The following is a 21,376-nucleotide window of genomic DNA, read 5'->3' as shown; positions in this document are numbered from 1 at the left end:
TTTTGCTTCTGCTTCACTACCTACCACTTTCCTCCTTGTCCTTTACACTCCAACCACACTGCACACCTCCTGTCCTCTGTCAGGAGCTCTGCACTCAACTGTTCCCTCCGGCCCAGGCCATGCTCTCCCCTCCTCTCCCCACTCCTCCTCCCCAGATCTTTAATAAAAAAATTATTTCTGGCTGCACTGGGTCTTCGTTGCTGCCCGCTTGCTTTCTCTGGTTGCAGTGAGCAGGGGCCACTCTAGTTGTGGTGCTCCGGCTTCTCATTGCAGTGACTTCTCTTGTTGTGGGTCACAGGCTCTAGGCATATGGGTGTAGCTGCCCCACGGCAGGTGGAATCTTCCCGGACCAGGAATGGAACCCATGTCCCCTGCATTGGCAGGTGGATTCTTAACCACTGAATCACAAGGGAAGTCTCCCCCTCCCCCCACACCTTTATGTGGTTTGGATCCTTACTTTGTTCAGTTCTTGCTCAGGTGTTCTTTTTCAGGGAGGTCCTTCTAAACTACTGTTGGCTAAGACAGCCTTCTGGGTCACTGTATTCCCTCACACTGCTTTAATTTCTTTTCAACACTTTGAGGTTTGTACTGGCTTCTTGGACTGTGAGAGCTGTGACCCTGCCAGTTTTGCCTGCTACAGCAGCCCTGGCAGCTGTCAGTTCAGTTCAGTCCCTCAGTCGTGTCTGACTCTTTGTGACCCCATGGACTGCAGCACACCAGGCCTCCCTGTCCATCACCAGCTCCTGGAGCTTGCTTAAACTCATGTCCATCGAGTCAGTGATGCCATCCAACCATCGCATCCTCTGTCATCCCCTTCTCTTCCTGCCTTCAATTTTTCCCAGCATCCGGGTCTTTTCCAGTGAGTTAGTTCTTTGCATCAGGTGGCCAAAGTATTGGAGTTTCAGCTTCAGCCTTCCAATGAATATTCAGGACTGATTTCCTTTAGGATTGACTGGTTTGATCTCCTTGCAGTCCAAGGGACTCTCAAGAGTCTTCTCCCACACCACAGTTCAAAAGCACAGTTCTGGCAGCTGTGAGATGCTTTTGGGGGAGTGGCAGCAGAGACAACAGGGATGAGCTTAATGCAGGTAGACTGGATCGAAGTGATGGCTAGCTGGTCCAGGACATAGCAGGGAGGTGACGAGGAGGGAGACTGAGGCCTGGCTTTGCTGCTGTGAGCTGTGGGTAGGTTACTGTGCTAAGTTACCATTTCTCAGCCTTCTCTTTGGATCACCAGGAGACTTGCTAAGAGAAAACCGGAACTCAGTAAGCAGTAGGAACTGGTGAGAGGTGTCTGCAGGGGAGCCTGATACAAGTCTATGGCTTCCCTATTTGTTTCACGCTCTTCCTGTGCATGTTTTTGTGTTTTTCCTAAAGCCCCATTTCACTGACTCCCCAGGAAACCCAAGCTACCTGGGGCAGGTGTGAAGGGTGCGTTCTGTGGCCTCTGTCACCTGCTGCTGCCCTACAGTGGTTCTCCCCAGTGGACCAGACTCCCTAAGGACAGTGTCTGGGGCTGTCATCTCTGAGACTGCGTCTTCCATCAACAGAGCACTCTCGAGTTTCTTTCTGGAAATAAGCTGTGTCATTTTCACTGAAACTCATTAGGTACTTGAGTTTCTTGGGAAATACTGAAAACACTTGTGGTGTCTCATATATCTAAAGTGGCTGCAAGTCTTTTTGGAGAAAAAGTTGAGCCAAGTTCTCTAATGACAGCAGAAGGGAAGCAAGCGCTGGCACGGCTGGTGTGCTTGGTCTGTTCTATGGGAGGGGCTGTGGAAAGAGCCAGAGGACACACTGAAAAAAACAGAAGGACCTAGTTGCTGGAGGCTCAGTGGTTGTGGTGCACAGGCTTAGCTGCTCTGAAGTATGAGGGATCTTCCTGGATCAGGGATCAAACCCGTATCTCCTGCACTGGCAGGCGGATTCTCTACCATTGAGCCACCAGGGAAGCAGGGATGCAAGAGACATAGGTTCGATCCCTGGGTTGGGAAGATCCCGTGGAGGAGGAAATGGCAACCCACTCCAGTATTCTTGCCTGGAGAATCCCATGGACAGAGCCTGGTGGGCTACAGTCCATGGGGTCACAGAGAATCGGACATGAGTGAGCGACTTAGCACGCACGCAGGATGGTGGGTTGCTCTTGGATGGACGAGGTGGAGGCCGGGCCAGGACTGCGTCCGCTCACCAGCGCTCTCCTTGCAGGACCACCATGTTCCGCAAGGTGGGGTGGCTGGTCCTGTACAGCCTTGCAGTGTTGCTGCTCAGCTGCCTGTTCTTACTGAAGAAGGAGGCCCAGCCAGCAGGGGGGCCCGTGGCCCGACAGCCCTTCTGGGCTCCCCCAGGGCTCCGGCGCAGCCCATGTCTACCCAACCACACGGTGGCTAATGCCTCCCTGTTCCTGCCCACCCGTCACCGCCTCTTCTTGACCTACCGCCACTGCCGCAACTTCTCCATCCTGCTGGAGCCTTCGGGCTGTGCCGAGGACACCTTTCTGCTCCTGGCCATCAAGTCGCAGCCCGGCCATGTGGAGCGGCGCGCGGCCATCCGCAGCACGTGGGGCCGGGCGGGAAGCTGGGCTAAGGGCCGGCAGCTGAAGCTGGTGTTCCTTCTGGGGTTGGCAGGGCCTGCTCCCCCAGCCCAGCTGCTGGCCTACGAGAGCCGCGAGTTTGATGACATCCTGCAGTGGGACTTTGCTGAGGACTTCTTCAACCTGACACTCAAAGAGCTGCACCTGCAGCGCTGGGTGGCTGCTGCCTGTCCCCAGGCCAATTTCATACTAAAAGGAGATGATGACGTCTTTGTCCATATCCCCAATGTGCTGGAGTTCCTGGATGGCTGGGACCCAGCCCAGGACCTCCTGGTGGGGGACGTCATCCGTCAGGCCCTGCCCAACAGGAACACCAAGGTCAAATATTTCATCCCACCATCCATGTACAGGGCCCGCCACTACCCGCCCTATGCTGGGGGTGGGGGGTATGTCATGTCCAGAGCCACCGTGCAGCGCCTCCAGTTGGCTGTGGAAGAGGCTGAACTCTTCCCCATTGATGACGTCTTTGTGGGGATGTGCTTGAGAAAGCTGGGGGTGAGCCCCATGCACCACGCTGGCTTCAAGACTTTCGGAATCCGGCGGCCCCTGAACCCTCTAGATCCCTGTCTGTACAGAGGGCTCCTTCTGGTCCACCGCCTCAATCCCCTGGAGATGTGGACCATGTGGTCACTGGTAATAGACGAGGGGCTCAAGTGTGCAGCTGCCCCCTTGTCCCAGCTTCCTGGGGTGGGCTGAGCGAGTGGACTGTTTAATTTTTCAATCATGATGAGAAATCAAGAACCCTGCAACCTGGCCCTTGACAGGCTACAGGGAACACTGACTTTGTTTTTGTAAACCCCTCCCACACCTTGCTACCTTTGATTAAAATACTGAAATCTGGCTAACTTGTACCAGTATGTGTTAAAGGGGCAAAACATGGCAAATGCTGCCAGAACGCCATGAGGTGCCGGGGCACTCCTGGAGCCCTTAGGGCTCCTCTAGTTGGGGCAGGGGGAGGGCGGCGGGCAAAGGAGGGCCACTGCACAGGACTCCAGAAGACACACAGAAACATTTTCTTTTTTAAATGCAAAAAAAATTATCTTCCTTCAGATACAATAGAGAAACTCCAAGCAAAAAAGGAAATGAGAAGCGTGTGTTGGAGTAAGTCCTGTTGTGAGCACCAGGTAAACACTCCATATTCAGTCCCTTAAGAACAATGGATTTTTGGCTCCTTTGCCTGAGATATCCTTACAGGGCACTGGGGCCAGGTCACAGAAGGCATTAGAAACACTCAACACAAAGAAATCTCATAAACAGGACAGTCTACCCTTCTCCCCTAAACTCATGCCCCTATGGAGGGAGCAAATACTGAATCACATTAGAAAATGTAAATAAGATGGGAAAACTGAGGTTAAACAGCTATTGAACTTGTGGACATGACAGAGAAGGCCCCCTCTCTCTGGCCAGGTTGGTGAAATGCTCTGGGTGAGAGGTAAAAAGATCCATGGGTGGGCGAGAGGGCAACCCTGCTGAGTGGGGTGCAGTGCCCACAGGCTAAGAGCCAGGTCCAGTACAGGCCTGAGACGGTGGGGACAGGGGTCAGGCACTCACAGCTCCCAACGACCTCTGGTCTGACGGGCCCGGGCAGGCCCTGCCACTGCCTCTCTGTGCGGAGGAAGCTGTGCTAAGCCAGGGCCGGGTGGCGCCTGCCCTGCCTTCTGCAGGCTGAGCGGCAGCACTGTCAATCCTCACGCAGGTAGGCCTCCTGCTCCTCCGGCTCGGCCCTCTCGCTCCCGTCCTCCTGGGTTTTCTGTCGGAGTTCCTCTGTCTGTGCTTCCGCCAACTTGGTTTCCGCCTTCTGGGAAAGCTGGCGTACCTCCTGCACCTGCGATTTCACCAGCTGGATGTGACTCCTGGCCGTTATGGAGGCCTGGTCCGCGCCTGCCGGAAGATGGGCCATTTATGCTGAGTGGACACAAGGAAAGCCTAGGGGCTCTTTGTGGTTGTACCTGAGCCTCCCTGCAGAGTAGAGAACCTTCTACCTCCATATTCAGGTCTGTTTTCCTCTCTATTGTCAAAACCCTGGCATTTTCCTCCAGCTGTCAGCAGTCGTCATAATTATCAAATGCAATTCCCACAATCATCTTTATGGCTGCACAGCTCTTAGTATAGGCGTTTTAAGATTTTAATTTTTTAAACTACATTCAAGTAATACATTTCTACTTGACAATGAAGAGATCATTCACAAATTTGTCAAAGCTCTATCTTTTGGAAGTTTAAACAGCATCTTTCTCATCCTTTAAAATGTTACTGTAAAGCAACATTTCATCTACTAATTAATACTAGATGGGCTACTGTTCAATTCATGAACCACTAAGGCCGATTAATCTTTTTTAAAAGTTACTGTATTCACATGGAATACTCAGGAAAAAATTGACTCTAAATTGACATAATGGCACAAACGGTATTTACTGAACATATTTTGCAGTTTTATTTTTGAATGATATCATTTTATTGATACCTGTTGCTAGTGTATTTCATCATATGAAAGTCACTCAGTTGTGTCTGACTCTTTGTGACCACATGGACTGCACAGTCCATGGAATTCTCCAGGCCAGAATCCTAGAGTGGGTAGCCATTCCCTTCTCCAGGGGATCTTCCCAACTCAGGGATAGAATCCAGGGCTCCTGAATTGCAGATGGATTCTTTACCAGCTGAGCCACCAGGGAAGCCCATATAGATGCGCATATTTAATTCATCTACAGAACACTCGAGCAGTTCTTTTCTAGCTTACTGCATTAAAGAGAACCTTTAGTAGAATGTTGAAAGGTAGTGGAGAACAGCAGGCACCCTTATTTCTGACATTGATGGAAATGTTTCTCATATTTCACTATGATGTACAGCTACTTTTATGATGTTAGGAAAACTATAATTGTACTTAATTTAGGTTTAAATCATAAACGGACACTACATTTTACTGAAGCTTCTTGGGGCATACATTGATATGATTACAGAGGTGGCTTTTCTCCTTAAATCTACTGTAGATAACCTTAAGTAGTGAATTAAATGTTGATAGGTTTTGGGGTTTTTTCACTGTATGTACACAAGATCTTTTAAAATTTATTTTTATTGAAGTACAGTTGATCTACAATGTCTTAATTACTGCTGCACAGCAACGTGATTCAGTAATACATATATTCTTTTTGCAAATATTCTTTTCCATTATGGTTTATCATAGGATACTGCATAGAGTTCTCTATGTAATACAGTAGGACTTTGTTGTTTATCCGTTCTATATATAAAAGCTTACATCTGCTAATCCCAACCTCCCAGTCCATCGCTCCCCAACCTCTCGGCAACTACCAGTCTGTCCTGTGTCCATGCTTGTTTCACAGATAGGTTCACTTGTGTCCTAGTTTACATTCCACAGTTACGTGATATAGTATGTATGTTTTTCTCCTCCTCAGTATGATATCTCTAGTTGCATCCATGTTGCTGCAAATGGCATTCTTTCCTTTTTATGGCCGAGTAGTAGTCCGTTGTGTACATGAACCCCCATCTTCTTTCTCCAGTCATCTGCTGATGGATATTTAGGTTGTTTCCATGTTTTGGCTATTGTAAATAGTGTTGCTATGAACACAGGGTTGCACATATCTTTTTGAATTATAGTCTTGTCTGGGTACACGCCCAGGAGCGGGGTTGCTCCACCATATGGCAGTTCTTACTTTTCTGAGTAATCTCCATTTTCTATAGCGGCTACACCAACTTACATGCCCACCAACAGTATACGAGGGTTCCCTTTCCTCCACACCCCCTCCAGCATTTGTTATTTGTAGACTCTTTAATGATGGCCATTCTGACTGGTGTGAGGTGGTACCTCATTATAGTTCTGATTTAAATTTCTCTAATAATTAGTGACGGTGAGCATCTTTTCATGTGCCTGTTGGCCATATGTATTTCTTTGGAGAAATATCTTACATGTTTTGCCCATTTTCTGATTGGGTTTTCTTTTTGTTGCTGTTGTTGCACTGTATGAGCTGTCTGTGTATTTTGGAAATTAAGTATTGTCGGTTCACACTGTTTGCAATTATTTGCTACCATTCTGTAGGCTCTTTTTTGTTTGCTTCCTTTGTTGTGCAAAGGCTTGTAAGTTTGACTATGTCCCATTTATTTACTTTTGTTTTTATTTGTATTGCCTTGGGAGGCTGATCTAAGTAAACATTGGTATGATTTATGTCAGAGAATGTTTTGCCTATGTTCTCTTGATAAGTTTTTCCCCCCAGTGTTGAATTAAAATTGTATTTTGAAGGTATATGGCTATTTTTAATTTATATCTATCCACAGGTGACACTGAGCTGTAGGTTTTTTGTTCTAGTGCTAGTCTAGTCCAGTTTGGGTTCAGGCCTACGGTGGCTTTGGTGGTGGTGGTTTAGTAACTAAGTTGTGACTGACTCTTTGCAACCCCATGGACTGTAGCCCACCAGGCTCCTCTGTCCACAGGATTTCTCAGGCAAGGATATCGATGCTCAACATCACATAATTATTAGAGAAATGCAAATCAAAACTATAATGAGGTACCACTTCACACCAGTGGGTTGCCATTTCCTTCTCCAGGGGATCTTCCCAACCCAGGGATCAAACCCATGTCTCCTGCATTGGCAAGCGTATTCTTTATACCATGGAAGCCCACGGTGGCTTTAGACAGTTATAATAGTTGGGAGGCTTGTCATCATTTTCTGGTACACTTTCTGTAACACAGGATTTATGTTTCTTGAAGATTTGATAAAATTCTCACACAAAACTGCGTGGACTTAGTGTCTAATTTGGGGGCACAGATTTTTTATGAATATTGTTTCAACTTTTGTGGTTACTCCTCTTGCTTTGATTCTTCCTGGGCCAACTCAGGATTTACATAAATATCATAATATTCTATGATTTAAAAAAATTCCCTAATAGCTCTTTCTGGGCTTTGCCAAAGCAGGGGACATAGGTTTGATCCTTGGTCGGGGAAGAGTCCACATGCTGAGGGGCGACTAAGCCTGTGTGCTACAGCTACTGAGCCTGTGCTCTAGAACCTGTGCTCTGCAACGAGAAGCCATCACAACAAGAATCTTGAGCGCCAAAGATTGTGCACCAAAGACCCAGTGCAGCCAAAAATAGATAAACTATAATAGCTCTTTCTGATGTTACTTCTGCACTCTAAAAGTTATACTTCAGTTCAGTTCAGTCGCTCAGTCGTGTCCGACTCTTTGTGACCCCACGAATCACAGCACACCAGGCCTCCCTGTCCATCACCAACTCCCGGAGTTCACTCAAACTCACGTCCATTGAGTCAGTGATGCCATCCAGCCATCTCATCCTGTCGTCCCTTCTCCTCCTGCCCCCAATCTAAACCTTATTTTCCTTATTCTTTACAAGGAACCAGGTTTTTTGCCTTTTTGACTATTTTTTCGTCGTCTTATACCTTTTATTTGGCACTGTCTGAATTTATTTGCTTTTCCTAACTTACTGGGCTAAAAGTTTATTTTCAGTACCTCCTGGTACAGGGAACATTACCTGTCATTTATGGTTGCTGTGTTTTGTATTTATGACATTCATCTTTAAATAAGGGGTCCATTTCTATTTAAGAGCTACTTTGTCTACAACGCTCTAGGTGTCTGCTATTAATGAGACTTGTCATGAGAGTTCTGAGTACTTTCAAATTTCCATTTTTCTTTATTGAGGTATAGCTGATTTACAACAGTATAGAAGTTTTAGGTGTACAACATAACTATTCACAACTTTTAAAGGTTCTAAACCACTTAGTTGTTATAATAATATATTATGTGCAGCTCTATTTCTCATGCTGTACATCTCTGTAGTTTATTTTATACACTACCTCTTCATCCCCTTCCCACTCCCCATTTGTAACCACTGGTTTGTTCTCTATACCCATGAGTCTGTTTTGTTATATTCACTAGTTTTCTTTTTTAGATTCCACACCTAAGTGATATACAGTACTTATTGGTGTCTGACATTTTACTAAGCCTAAACCCTGCAAGTACATCCATACTGTTGCAAATGGCAAAATTTCATTCTTTTGTGGCAGAGCAGTATACACACACACTACATCTTTATCAATTCATCTGCTGATGGACACTTAGGTTGCTTCCGAATCTTGGCTATTGTAAATAATGCTATGAACATAGAAGCACATACATCTTTTCAAATTCATAATCAGCAGAACCTGTAGGATCTTATTTGCAATTGACATTCTCTATTGTAATTTTGTTCCTGTTTATTTTAAAATTTTTCTTTTTGTTTCACTGGAAAGGAAAGATGATGCTCAGTTTTAAACCTTAAAAGTGTACAAGTTGCTTTGTTAGAATAAAACTAAATGTGTACACACAAAAAAACAACAAACAAAAAAAAACCAAATTCATAGTTTAGATTTCTTCAGATATATACCCAGGAGTAGAAAGTAATTAGGGCTTCCCAAGTGGTGCTAGTGGTTAAGAATCCACCTGCCAATGCAAGAGATATAAGAGAAATGGATTTGGTCCCTGGGTTGGGAAGATCCCCTAGAGGAGGAAATGGCAACCCATGCCAGTAGTCTTGCCTGGAGAATCCTTAGGGACAGAGGAGCCTGGCAGGCTACAATCCATAGGGTTGCACAGAGTTTGACATGACTGAAGCAACTTAACACACATGCACACAGCACAGAAAGGAACTGCTGGATCATATAGTAGTGGTTTTTTTTTTTTTGGATGTGCTGCACACAGCAAAAAGAAAAGGAAAAAAAAAAAGATTGTAGGATTTTAGTTCCCTCACCAGGGACTGAACCTGTGCCCTTGGCAGTGAAAGCATGGAGTCCTAACCACTGGGCAGCCACAGAATTCCCAGTTTTCAGTTTTATTATTTATTTTTACAATTCTTTAAAAAGAAGGTTTTGAGTAGTTGATTTACAATGGTGTGCTTCAGGTGTACAATAAAGTGAATCAGCTATACATATACATCTATCTGCTCTTCTTTAGATTCTTTTCCCATATAGGTCACTACAGACTGTTGAGTTCCCTGTGCTATACAGTAGGGCCTTAATAGTTACCTGTTTTATATATATAGTATCTATGTGTCAATCCTAAGCTTCCAATTTATTCCCACCCTCAACCTTTCCCTCTGGAAACCGTAAGTTTGTTTTCTATATTTGTGACTCTATTTATCTAAGTTATTTTGCCTTTTTTGGTTCCATATATAAGTGATGTCATATACGGCTTTCTCTGACTTTGCTAAGTATGACCCTCTCTAGGTCCATCCATGTAGTTGCAGTATTATTTCATTCTTTATATGGCTGAGTTATATCCCACTGTATATATGTGCCACATCTTTCTCATTGCTGTGGCTGCTCCTAGGGCATGTGGGCTCAATGGTTGCAGTTCCCAAGCTCTAGAGCACAGGCTAGGTTGCTCCTTGACATGTGGGATCTTCCTAGACCAGGGCACAAACCTACGTGTCCTGAATCGGCAAGCAGATCCTCTACCACTGAGCCACCAGGGAAGCCCAGTATGTACTACATCTTCTTTATCCACTCCTGTTGATGGATAGTTTGGTTGCTGCCACATCTTACCTATTATAAGTGTTGCTGTAGTCAATATTGGTGTGCCTTTATTTTTTTTGAACTATGCTTTCCTCTGGATATATACCCAAGAGTGGGACTGCTGGATCATATGGTAGTCCTACTTTTACTTTTTTAAGGAACCGCCACACTATTCTCCATAGTGGTTGTACCAATTTTTCATTCCCACCAACAGTGTAGGAGGGTTCCCTTTACCTTTCAGCATTTATTGCTTGTACTTTTTGGTGATGGCCAGTGTGAAGTGACATCTCATTGCAGTTTTGATTTGTATTTCTCTAATTAGTGAAGCTGCGCATGTTTTCATGTGCTGTTGGCCATAGGTATTTCTTCTTTGGAGAAATATCTACTTGACTGTTCTGCCCATTTTTTGATTTTTTTTGTTGTTGCGTTGTACGAGCTGTTTGTGTATTTTGTAGATTAATCCTTTGTGGGTTGCTTCATTTTCAAGTATTTTCTTCCACACTGAGGGTTTTCTTTTTATGAGTTCCTTTGCTATGCAAAAGCTTTTATGTCTAATTAGGTCCCATTTGTTTTTTTCATTATTCTAGCAGGTGGATCAAAAAAGACATTGCTGCAATTTATGTCAGAGAGTGTTCTGTGTTTTCCTCTAAGAGTTTTATCATATCCAGCCTTACATTTAGGTCTTTAAATCCATTTTGATGTTATTTTTGAGTATGGTGTTAGGGATCATTCTAATTTCATTCATTTACTTGTAGATGTCGTTTCCCCAGCACCACTTTTTGAAGAGACTGTCTTTTCTCCACTGTATATTCTTGCCTCCTTTGTCATAGATTAGTTGACCATAGGTGTGTAGGTTTATTTTTGAGGAACCACAATACTGTTTACCACAGTTGGCTACACCGTTTTACATCATCACCAACAGTGTACTAGGGTTACCTTTTTTCCACATTCTCACCAACATTTGTTATTTATGATCCTCTTTGATAATAGCCATGCTGACAGGTGTGAGGTGATATTTCATCGTGGTTTTGACTTGCATTTCCCTGATGCTTAGCAACACTGTGTATCATTTCATGCACCTGTTTGGCCATCTATATGTCTTTGGAAAATCGTTCAGGTCTTCTGTCCATTTTAAAATCAGGGTTTTTTTTTTAATATACTTGAGTTGTGCAAGTTAAATTTCCATTTTTATTTTTGGTGAGGAAGGGGATATCAAGTAATTTTCTGAGTCTTTGTCACTTGGCATAAAAATCAATTTTTGTACATGTTTATATACTATTTGTATTTGAAGAGTTTTTTTTTTTTGGTGGGGGCAACATTTTGTATTCAGTGTATATATTTGGTTAGGCTTAAAAAAAAAAAAATTATCCTGTTCCAACACCTAATCGCTTTTTTCATGTTTTGACCTATGAGCCTGAGATATGTGTAAAGCTCAATTTCTCCTTGTAAATCTATCAGATTTTGGCTTATTAGGCACACATTTCGAGTGGTGTCTTGGTAAACTGTTCTGTCCCTTTTAATGTTTTCTGTCTTGAATCCCTCTTCTAACACTGCTGTCACCTTTTTGCTCAGCTTTTTGATAATATTTCAGTTTATCTTAAAATACCCAATCTTCCTATCTGTTATTTTAGATGTGCCTCTGTAAACAGTTTTAGCTAGAATTATTTTTTAATACGAAGTATCATTTAGTAAGTAAATTTATTCTTTATTGTGATTACTGATGGTTGAACATGTTCCTTTACTTTGCATTTTCTAATTAACAGGCTTTATTTCTTCAACCTGTAGCCTTAACTGAATTTATTAAGTTTTCTTTGTCCCTTCCCCCAGCACTTCTTCTTGAAGTGTTTAACAATGTCTATGTTAAGCCAACGTCTCCCTTCTCAAACAACAAAGCTTAGCATGCTTTCACTGCTTTCCCAAACTGATTTGATTACTTAAAAATTTAACATTCAGAGCTTCTGACAAGTTGTACTAAGTTTTGTTCATTATTTCTGTATCTCAGGTGCTTCTAATTTTTTTTTTAAACACTTTTCCAGAAAGTACATGCAACTGGTAAACCTTGAGTCTCTGTAGGAAGGTCTTTCACTCTTACATTTTAATGATATTTGAATGATTACTGATTTGTCACCTTGTATCTTAGGGTTGCAGATATCCTTCCTCTGGGGTTTATCTTATGGCTCAGAAGGTAAAGAATCTGCCTGCAATGCAAGAGACCAACGGGTTTGATCCCTGGATTGGGAAAATCCCCTGGAGAAGAATGGCTTCCCACTCCTGCATTCTTGCTTGGAGAATTCCGTGAACAGAAGAGCCTGGTGGATTACAGTCCACGGGGTTGCAAAGAGTTGGACACAACTGAAAAACTAACACACTCACGCATATACTTCCTTTGTAAGTATTCTATTTTTTCTTATAGTTTTTAGGATTTTTCTTTGTATATTTTACATTCTGAATATTTTCTTGCCATGTGAGACAGACTTATATTTTAAATTCTGTTCAGAACCTTTGTGAGCCCCTTCAGTCAGTTCTGGGAAAACGTCTTTTTCTTAGATAATGCTTGTAGTTTACCTTCCCTCTTTGTTCCTGCTAGACCTTAAGCTGGCCTAGTGAGTGGTGAAGGCTGCCTGGCGATGTTCTCAGCAAGGCTCCCTCTTCACTGTGCTGGAGACCCTGCCCCCATCTTTGGTGTGCCACTAATGCTAGTTCACGCTTCTGTTGTTTTGGCCTTCATTCCAGTCCTGTTTGCAGAATCTCTTGATTCCTTGGGCATTAGTTAACTAAGAATTCCTTCTGTATCTACTTAAAACATCTTTTACATCTTTAAGATTTCAGAAAACAAACATTTTAACAAACCAGTTTCTTAAGAATTTTTATGTTGACATAGTTTGGGACCATTCAGGTAAGATGTTAAATGAGGATTTCCCTCAAAATACACTGGAAAATCATTCAACCTCAAGCCTACTGGATGGATAGTGATGGTTAGAAAACCCCTGGTGAATGGGGCACCATTCTATACTGGGAGGCACTAAGGTAGAGAGGATGCTGCCCTGGCTACCAGGGACAAAGGCTTTAGGATTTGACCTAACTTGTTGAATCCCAGTTTGGCTGCTCACTTACTGGGTACCACAGCATGTTCGGTGAATTATGTAACCCCCTCTATCTGCCAGTTTCTTCATCTGTAAAGTGGGAATGATAATAATAACTCCTACTTTAAAAAGAACTGCAGGGATTAAAAGTATCTATAAAATGTTTACCACAAAGCCTGAGATACAGATAGATTATCTAGGTTACTAAAAAAGTAAAATCCTTAACTATTTGCAAGCAATCAAAATTTCCAACTGACAGTTTTATCATTTTTCATTTTCTATACCATCTAGCTTCTACTGGTCTGGTCTACAAGGGCATTAATTTTTTCTTTGTGTAAATGAAAACAATATGCTGGAAATGGGAACATCTTCTCACAAAGAGCCACAGTATCCCTCATTTTTTGGCTGGATGTAAACTCCAACAGCACCTCTACAGTACAAACTTTAACCTACCTGTTTGGTAGGCAGCTTCTGCTGCCATCTCTGAAAGACTAACTGCAGTCATCCAGGTGGTTTCCAGCTTCAGGTACTCTTGTTGTTTTGAAGTCATCTATAAATTAAACAAAAGCGCTTCAGACAACATGACTCTTCATTAGTATTAAGCACATTTAAATGGACTTCTTCAGTTCAATACCAGTTTGAGAGGACAGTTACTGGTAAAACACCTTCATTTAATAATTTAGATACCACAATGAGGTAGGAGCACTAACAGAATAATCCAAGTAACTCTTTGCTTACCTCAACTCTGGCTCCTATGATCACCTGCCACACTTCATCTTCCTCCTGTGAATTCATTTTCCCAAGTAAACTTGTGTATTGTCGGTACAGAGAAATTAAGGTATAAACAGCCTACAAATACAGAAGACATTAGTAAAATAAGTGAGATGTATTAGGGTGAGACTTACATCTCAATGGGATAGAAGTCCCATTGCTGCAAACTGGCTATTCATTGAACTTCACCACTGTGAGGGATGGATTGGGAGTTTGGGATTAGCAGAAGCAAACCATTATATAGAGAATGGATAAGCAACAGAGTCCTACTGTATAGCACAGGGAACTAAATTCGCTATCCTGTGATGAGCCATACGGAAAGGAATATGAAAAATGTATGTGTGTGTATATATATGTGTGTGTGTGTATATATATATATATAAAACCAATCCCATTTACCACTGCAACAAAAAGAATAAAATATCTAGCAATAAACTTAAGACAAAAGACCTGTACTCAGAAAATGTAAGATACTGACGAAAGAACTCAAAGGTGATACAAACAGATAAGAGACATACACCATGTTCCTGGATTGGAAAAATCAGTATTGTGGAAATGACCATACTATCCAAAGCAACCTACAGATTCAATGCAATCCCAATCAAATTGCCAAGGGCATTTTCACAGAATTAGAACAAAATTTTACATTTTATATGGAAACACAAAAGACCCCAAATAGTGAAAGCAATCTTGAGAAACAAGAATGGGGCTGGAGGAACCAGGCTCCCTGACCTCAGACTGTACTACAGTTAGAGTAATCAAAATAATATGGTACAGAAATACAGATAATGGAATAGTATTAGAAAGTTCAGAGATAAACCCACAAAACTATGACCACCTAATCTATGACAAGGCAAGAATATACAATGGAACAAAGACAGTCTCTTTAATAACTGGTGCTGGGAAAACAGGACAGCTACATGCAAAAGAATGAGAACACTCCCTAACACCATACACAAAAAATAAAATGGATTAAAGACCTAAATGTAAAGCCAAATACTATAAATTGCTCAGAGGAAAACATAGGCAGAACGGTCTTTGACATACATCACAGCAAGATCTTTTTCGATCCACTGCCTAGAATAATGAAAATAAACAAATAGGGTCTAATTAAAGCTTCTGCACAGCAAAGGAAACCATAAACAAAACTAAAAGACAACCCTCAGCATGGAGAAAATATGTGCAAATGAAGCAACTGACAAGAGATTAATCTCCAAAGTATACAAATGGCTCATGCAGCTCAATATCAAAAAAACAACCCAATCAAAACACGGACATCAGACGTAAACAGACGTTTCTCCCCAAAAGACATACAGACGGCCAAAAAGCACATGAAAAGACGCTCCACAGTACCAGTCAGAGAAAGGCAAACTGCAATGAGGTATCACCTCACACTGTCAGAATGGCCAGCATTAAAAAATCTATGAACAAACTCTGGAGAGGGCATGGAGAAAAGGGGACCCTCCTGCACTGATGGTGGGAACGTAAACTGGTACAACCACTATGGAGACCAATACGGAGGTTCCTTAAAAAACTAAAAATAGAACTACCGTATGACCCAACAATCCCACTCTTAGGCATATATCCAGAGAAAACCATCATTTAAAAGAAGGCATATACCTTAATGTTCACTGCAGCACTATTTACAATAGCCAGGACATGAAAGCAATCTAAATGTCCATCAACAGAGAAACAGATTAAAAAGATGTGGTACATATATACAACAGAATATTATTCAGTCATAAAAGGGAATGAAATAAATAGTAACATTTGCAGGGATATGGATGGATCTAGAGGGTGTCATACAGAATGAAGTAAGTCAGAAGGAGAAAAAAAAATCGCCTAATATTGCTTATATGTGCAATCTAGAAAAATGGTACAGGTAAACTGATTTGCAAAGCAACTTTTTTTGGTCAAGGGCCAGAGAGTGGTCTGTTTGCAACTATTCAACTAATGAAAGCTGTCATAGACAACACACAAATGAAACTGGCCATGTTCCAATCAAACTACAAACACAGGCAAGACTGGATTTGATCCGTGAGCCATAGTTTGCTAATGATGGATTTAGATGATCAAGACTTAACGAGGAGACACTTACCTTAGTATATTCAGTGATTGCTTCAATCAATGCATATGTGGTCTGGGAGAGAAAGGTAGAGGTGCTATCTGTTACCAAAGACACAGCCCTCCTCATTAATGTATCGTTACTAAGAGAATGAGGCTCCGGTTTCTGAAAGACACAAACATTTTTACTTAACTTTTAACCTAAAACTCAAGCTGAGATCACAGCCAAGGAAAAAATGTAATTCCCACACTACAACTACATTCTGCTGCTTCTGTGTTAACTTTTTCTTTTAAAGCTTTATTTGTGCTATTAAAGACAACATATGAAAATGATTCTACAGTATGGTTTCTACCTACTTTTTTTTATTTGTCATTCTCTGCTCCGAAGAGCAAAGTATTCCTTTTTATAAAAGACTTAGTACTTATAATCACAAATTTCACAAAGGTATGATTCTTCATTACCACAGTGCTAGATGCTTGGGATATAAAGATAAGAATCTTAAAGATTTCAGATGGAGGAGGAGGAGTCGGAGCTAAGAGTGAACTAGAGAATTAATACAATCAAGTACCATGGGTGCTATGGAAGAAGTCTGGAGGGGTGCACATAAGGGAGCAATCACATCTGTGTTAAATGACAATAGCTTAGAAAAGGTTTCACAGAGTTGATAAGGAGTTCAGCTGAGCGTAAGAAAGTAAACGGCTGGTGGAGAGGGTGAATCCCTCTTGATTGAGCTGTACAGTCTTGGTTGGGGGGAGCAGGGAGACTCTTTCCTCTGACCTCAGCTGTTTTATTTGAAAAAAACAAAAACCAGTATAACCAGCTCATGAGTTAAGGGGGCTGTGACCACCTTGATGAAATACTAGAAACTGTGATGACTCTCCCCTTTTTCTCCCTCAGCAGAGGACTTACTGTATCAGAACTAACAAACCAACCCCTCTATCATCTGTTATCTCTTTTTTGCTATTTAGAGCATAAACACATGGAGGGGGCCTGGGTTTGATCCCTGATCTGGGAATTAGATCTGACATGTGGCAACTAAGAGTTCAAATGCCACCATAAAGATCAAAGATCTCATGTGCTGCAACTAAGACCTGGTACAGCCAAAAAAAGATACATGAATAAATCATGAATTATATTTATCACACTTTTCATTTGATCAAATAAATAAGAATTTATTAAGTACCTTGCATTGAAGAGCTAGAGAGCAAAGAATGATATCCTCTCTGCTCATGAAAAGCTAATTTTGACTTATTCTGGTAAGTTAAGTCTTGCTAATACCCTCCATTAAAAAAATATAAATTTATTTATTTTTATACCATGCTCAGTTGTGTCTGACTCTTTGCAACCCTATGGACTGCAGCCCACCAGACTCTTCTGCCCATGGGATTTCCTAGGCAAGAATACTGGAGTGTGTTGCCATTTCCTCCTCCAGGGGACCTTCCCAACCCAGGGATCAAACCCCGGATCTCCTGTGTCTCCTGCATTGCAGGCGACTCTTCACCTGCTGAGCCTTTTGGCTTCATAAAATGCCTTCCATTTTACAGTGCTTATTTACTTGTCTCTCACAACAGTCCACGTATTATTATGTCTTTTTTTAAGATGAGAAAATGGAAGCTCAGAATAGTTATGTAACTCTTTCCAAACCAAACCTCCTCACTCCAAAGTTTCCTTTGTATTCTGCTGACTCAGAGTCAAATGTATTATCACCAAATATCAAAATATACAACATAAGTGGTCAGAAAAGGGAGCTCATTGCTGGCAAGTAACTAGGAAGGCTTTAAAAAGAGGTGGGGGAGTTCCCTTGTGGTCCAGTGGTTAAGAATCAGCCGGCCAATGGAAGGGACTCAAGTTCAGTCTCTGGTTGGGGAAGATTCCACATGCCCGTGAGGCAACTAAGCCCGTGTGTCACAACTACTGAGCCTGCGCTCCATGAGAAGCCACTGCAGTGAGAAGCCTACACACAACTAGAGAGTAGTCCCTGCTCACTGAAACTAGAGAAACCCTGAGTGCAGCAATGAAGACCAGCACAGCCAAAACGAATAAATACGCTAAAAACGACAACAAACACACACGGGGGTGGGACTTGTGTCTGAAGACAAGTAGGATTAGAATGGACAGGTATCCTGGGTTAGATGAAACGAGGAGAATACATATGATGCAAGCAGGGGCTATTTGGGAATCTAGCCTGGTTGCTGAACTGTGAGGAAGTTCTCTGAATTTTAGTTTTTTGACACAAAATGGAGAGCCACTGTAGGCTCTGAAGAACGGAAGTGGCAATGCTTTTCCTGCAGGAGAGTGAGTTGAGGCTCCCGTCAACCAAAGGGTCCTGGCATCTGACCCAGAACTGAGTGAGGTAACTAGGGCTTAAGAACAATATACAAACTACAAAGGACAAACAAAAAATCTTTTGGAGGAAGAAAGAAAAGGCTGTCCTAATTATGACTGAAAATAACTTGGTGTCCAAGTAAGCATTTTTAGGTTAAAGATTCATCAGTCTGCAGAGACGAGGGCCGAGTACGGCACAGAAAGGAAAGGGCTCATGAGAGAGCCTCAGAAGATGCTGAAAATACTTGTGAAAAAGGGAATTAATCTTGCTGTCATGATTAACCACACATTTAAGTATCAAGTACATTTTGCCAAAATGTTTGCTGGTTTCCTATTTAGTTCTTCCTGATAAGGCATATAACCAATGGTTTTAAAATAAGATGTCACTTCCCTATCAGCTGTCTAGTTGACAGCTCTACCTAGACATCATTTGCAAAACCAAACTCTTAAATTTCCTCCTCTCAAAACCCACTCCTCTCCATCCCAGTATCTGGCAACACCATTCTTTCAGTTGCTGAGGCCTTTTAAAACCACTGGAAATAAGTTATATACTTTACATCTAACCCAACAGCAACACCTGCTGACCGTCAACCCACTTCTCCCCACCTGATTCAGGCCCACGATCATCTCATGCCTGGACCCCAACTGGTCTTTTTAGTTCCACACAACAACCTTTAAAAACTTATGTCAGGGGTGGGAGGGAGGCTGAAGAAGCAAAGTATATACGTATACTTATTATTATATTTACTTGGCCAACAAAGGTTCGTCTAGTCAAGGCTATGGTTTTTCCTGTGGTCATGTATGGATGTGAGAGTTGGACTGTGAAGAAGGCTGAGCGCCAAAGAATTGATGCCTTTGAACTGTGGTGTTGGAGAAGACTCTTGAGAGTCCCTTGGACTGCAAGGAGATCCAACCAGTCCATTCTGAAGGAAATCAGCCCTGGGATTTCTTTGGAAGGAATGATGCTAAAGCTGAAACTCCAGTACTTTGGCCACCTCATGCAAAGAGTTGACTCATTGGAAAAGACTCTGATGCTGGGAGGGATTGGGGGCAGGAGGAGAAGGGGACGACAGAGGATGAGATGGCTGGATGGCATCACTGACTCGATGGACATGAGTCTGAGTAAACTCCGGGAGTTGGTGATGGACAGGGAGGCCTGGCGTGCTGTGATTCATGGGGTTGCAAAGAGTCGGACATGACTGAGCGACTGAACTGAACTGGTAGCTGATTCACACTGTTGTATAGGAGAAACCAACACAACAGTTTAAAGCAACTATCCTACAATTAAACATAAATTAAAAAAAAATTTATGTCAGACCATAATAATCTTATGTTAAAATCCCCAGTGGCTTCTTTATCATAATAAATTCCAATGCTTACAACGGCCCACAAAGTACAAACATCTAAGTACATTTTGACCTTCCGCTATCTGTGAGCTCATCTTTTTTCTCTCATTCCACTTTTTCTTCCTCCTCCTCTCCAGAATGTGAGATTTACAAAAGCAGAAATCTTGATTTACTTAGTCTCTTGTGTATGACACATAAAAGTTGCCCCATAAAGTTTTGTTCAATGAAAAGATTATTGTTCTGTAATACATTATTTTCTTTCTTCCCTTTTTATACAATTTGACCAAACTGACATACCAGTTTCTACCAAATGACCAAAATGAGGATATTAATATATCTGCTCAGCTATGAAACAATGCTGATACAGCATACCATCACCTGGGGCTGGGGAGAGCGCTGGGTGAAAACCATTAGAGCTTGTCAGATGCTTCATCGCCTATTTGAGACTTCAGAGGACACAGTACACAAAGACCAAAAACACTGAGTGACAAGATGGTACTTCACCTGGGCAATAGGAACTGCACACAGAGTGACCCCAAATCCCACAGCCACCGTTTTGTGCCATGGTCTTATCAATTCCGAGAAACAGCGCTTCTTAAAGTTAGCCACGACTGGAACACACTGTCTGTACCTAGAAACAGAGTTTAATAAGTTTAATAAGGCACAACCACCCATCTGGAAGAACCTCTTCAATTTACGTGGAGGGGGTGGAGACTCAAAGTGGGGCCAGGCTGGAACCCAAATGACGACGTAGGGTGCCTTTTCACAGGACGGGACTAGAGAGGCCTGGACTCGCACAAACAGGCAATCGCTACTTGGCTCCCCCCGCGCGGGAATGAGGGCGGATGGTGGTGGAGTTTGAGAGGTACCAGGTGTAGACGTGTAAATAGTGGTCTCAAAGCTTTTTAAAAACTAAGGCCCAAATAAAAACGCTTCTGCAGGCAGGATTTAGCGCTGGTCCTCCGGCCTAGGCTGCAAAGGGTCTGATGGTCCTTGCGACACGACGTGGAGCCCGCAGGCGCTGCGAGGGGAACCAGGCCTGCTTGGAAGCCGAACACTTCCGGAACTCCTCCCCCCTCAGGGAAAATTCCCTCCGGCAAGCCACCGCCAGCCCAGGCCTTTCCCCTTAATTCTCCCCTGTGACTTCAAGAGGCCAACCGAAGTCATTTCGCGGGCAGACCGAGACGCCCCCAAAAGACAGCCCGAAGTGGGGGAATGCTCTTTCGGCAGGTGAACAACGGAAAAAGCGTCAGTGGGACGTAAAGTCCGGGCTTGTCCCGGGGGTAGAGGCCTCAGACCTGGAGTAGGGGCGGGGCGTCCTCAAACCTCCGGGAGGGGCGGGACGCCGTGACCCGCTCGGCCGAGAAGCGAAGCGCGAGCCCGCAACGCCGGGGCTGCAGTCTGGTTACGGCGCTCTCAGAGTTCCCACTCTCCGTCCGACCCTGACCTCCTACACGACCGCAGCGGTACCTGAAAAGCGAGGATACGCTCCGAGAAAGCCAACTCCGTAGAGCCGCCATTCCGCGGCGGCAGGACGCCAGGCGCACACGCCGGAAGTGATGGCACTTCACGAGCAGGGGGCGGGGAGCGGCCGCCACTTGAGAGGGCTTAGTCCCATAACCACGCCCCAGCCCGAGAGCGCAGTCGGGATTGGACAGACCATGAAAGGGGCGGGGCTGAAGG

General features: G+C 43.3%; 2 protein-coding genes and 1 long non-coding RNA gene across 9 annotated transcripts; 2 read left to right on the top strand and 1 right to left on the bottom strand.

Moving 5' to 3' along the window:
* The first annotated feature begins 2,212 nt into the window (after positions 1-2,212).
* B3GNT4 (UDP-GlcNAc:betaGal beta-1,3-N-acetylglucosaminyltransferase 4) lies at positions 2,213-3,430 on the top strand. Its single transcript, XM_086347552.1, has one exon. It carries the CDS (start codon positions 2,213-2,215, stop codon positions 3,284-3,286), a length of 1,074 nt encoding a protein of 357 aa, XP_086203678.1. The 3' UTR covers positions 3,287-3,430.
* A 150-nt stretch (positions 3,431-3,580) lies between these two features.
* DIABLO (diablo IAP-binding mitochondrial protein) lies at positions 3,581-21,254 on the bottom strand. 7 transcript variants are annotated; one of them, XM_086347558.1, is made up of 6 exons: positions 20,992-21,254; positions 20,198-20,324; positions 16,056-16,187; positions 13,925-14,035; positions 13,640-13,736; positions 3,581-4,471 (listed from the first exon to the last, which is right to left on the bottom strand). In XM_086347558.1, exons 3-6 carry the CDS (start codon positions 16,149-16,151, stop codon positions 4,272-4,274), a joined length of 504 nt encoding a protein of 167 aa, XP_086203684.1. In that variant the 5' UTR covers positions 16,152-16,187; positions 20,198-20,324; positions 20,992-21,254; the 3' UTR covers positions 3,581-4,271. The 7 variants fall into 7 exon arrangements, with proteins under 7 accessions (XP_086203684.1, XP_086203679.1, XP_086203685.1 ...); XM_086347553.1 differs by having other exon boundaries at positions 21,164-21,254; XM_086347559.1 differs by having other exon boundaries at positions 20,563-21,016.
* Positions 4,448-16,354, top strand: LOC147355385 (uncharacterized). Its single transcript, XR_015144461.1, has 3 exons — positions 4,448-4,584; positions 12,244-12,491; positions 13,478-16,354. It is a non-coding gene; the product is annotated as an uncharacterized LOC147355385 (long non-coding RNA).
* Positions 21,255-21,376: the final 122 nt, after the last annotated feature.

Source organism: Bos grunniens, chromosome 17 (assembly GCF_055505025.1).
Source record: "Bos grunniens cultivar Pamir isolate PY7600 chromosome 17, Bosgru_T2T1.0, whole genome shotgun sequence".
NCBI lineage: Eukaryota > Metazoa > Chordata > Mammalia > Artiodactyla > Bovidae > Bos > Bos grunniens.
This window is presented reverse-complemented; position numbering and strand designations above follow the sequence as displayed.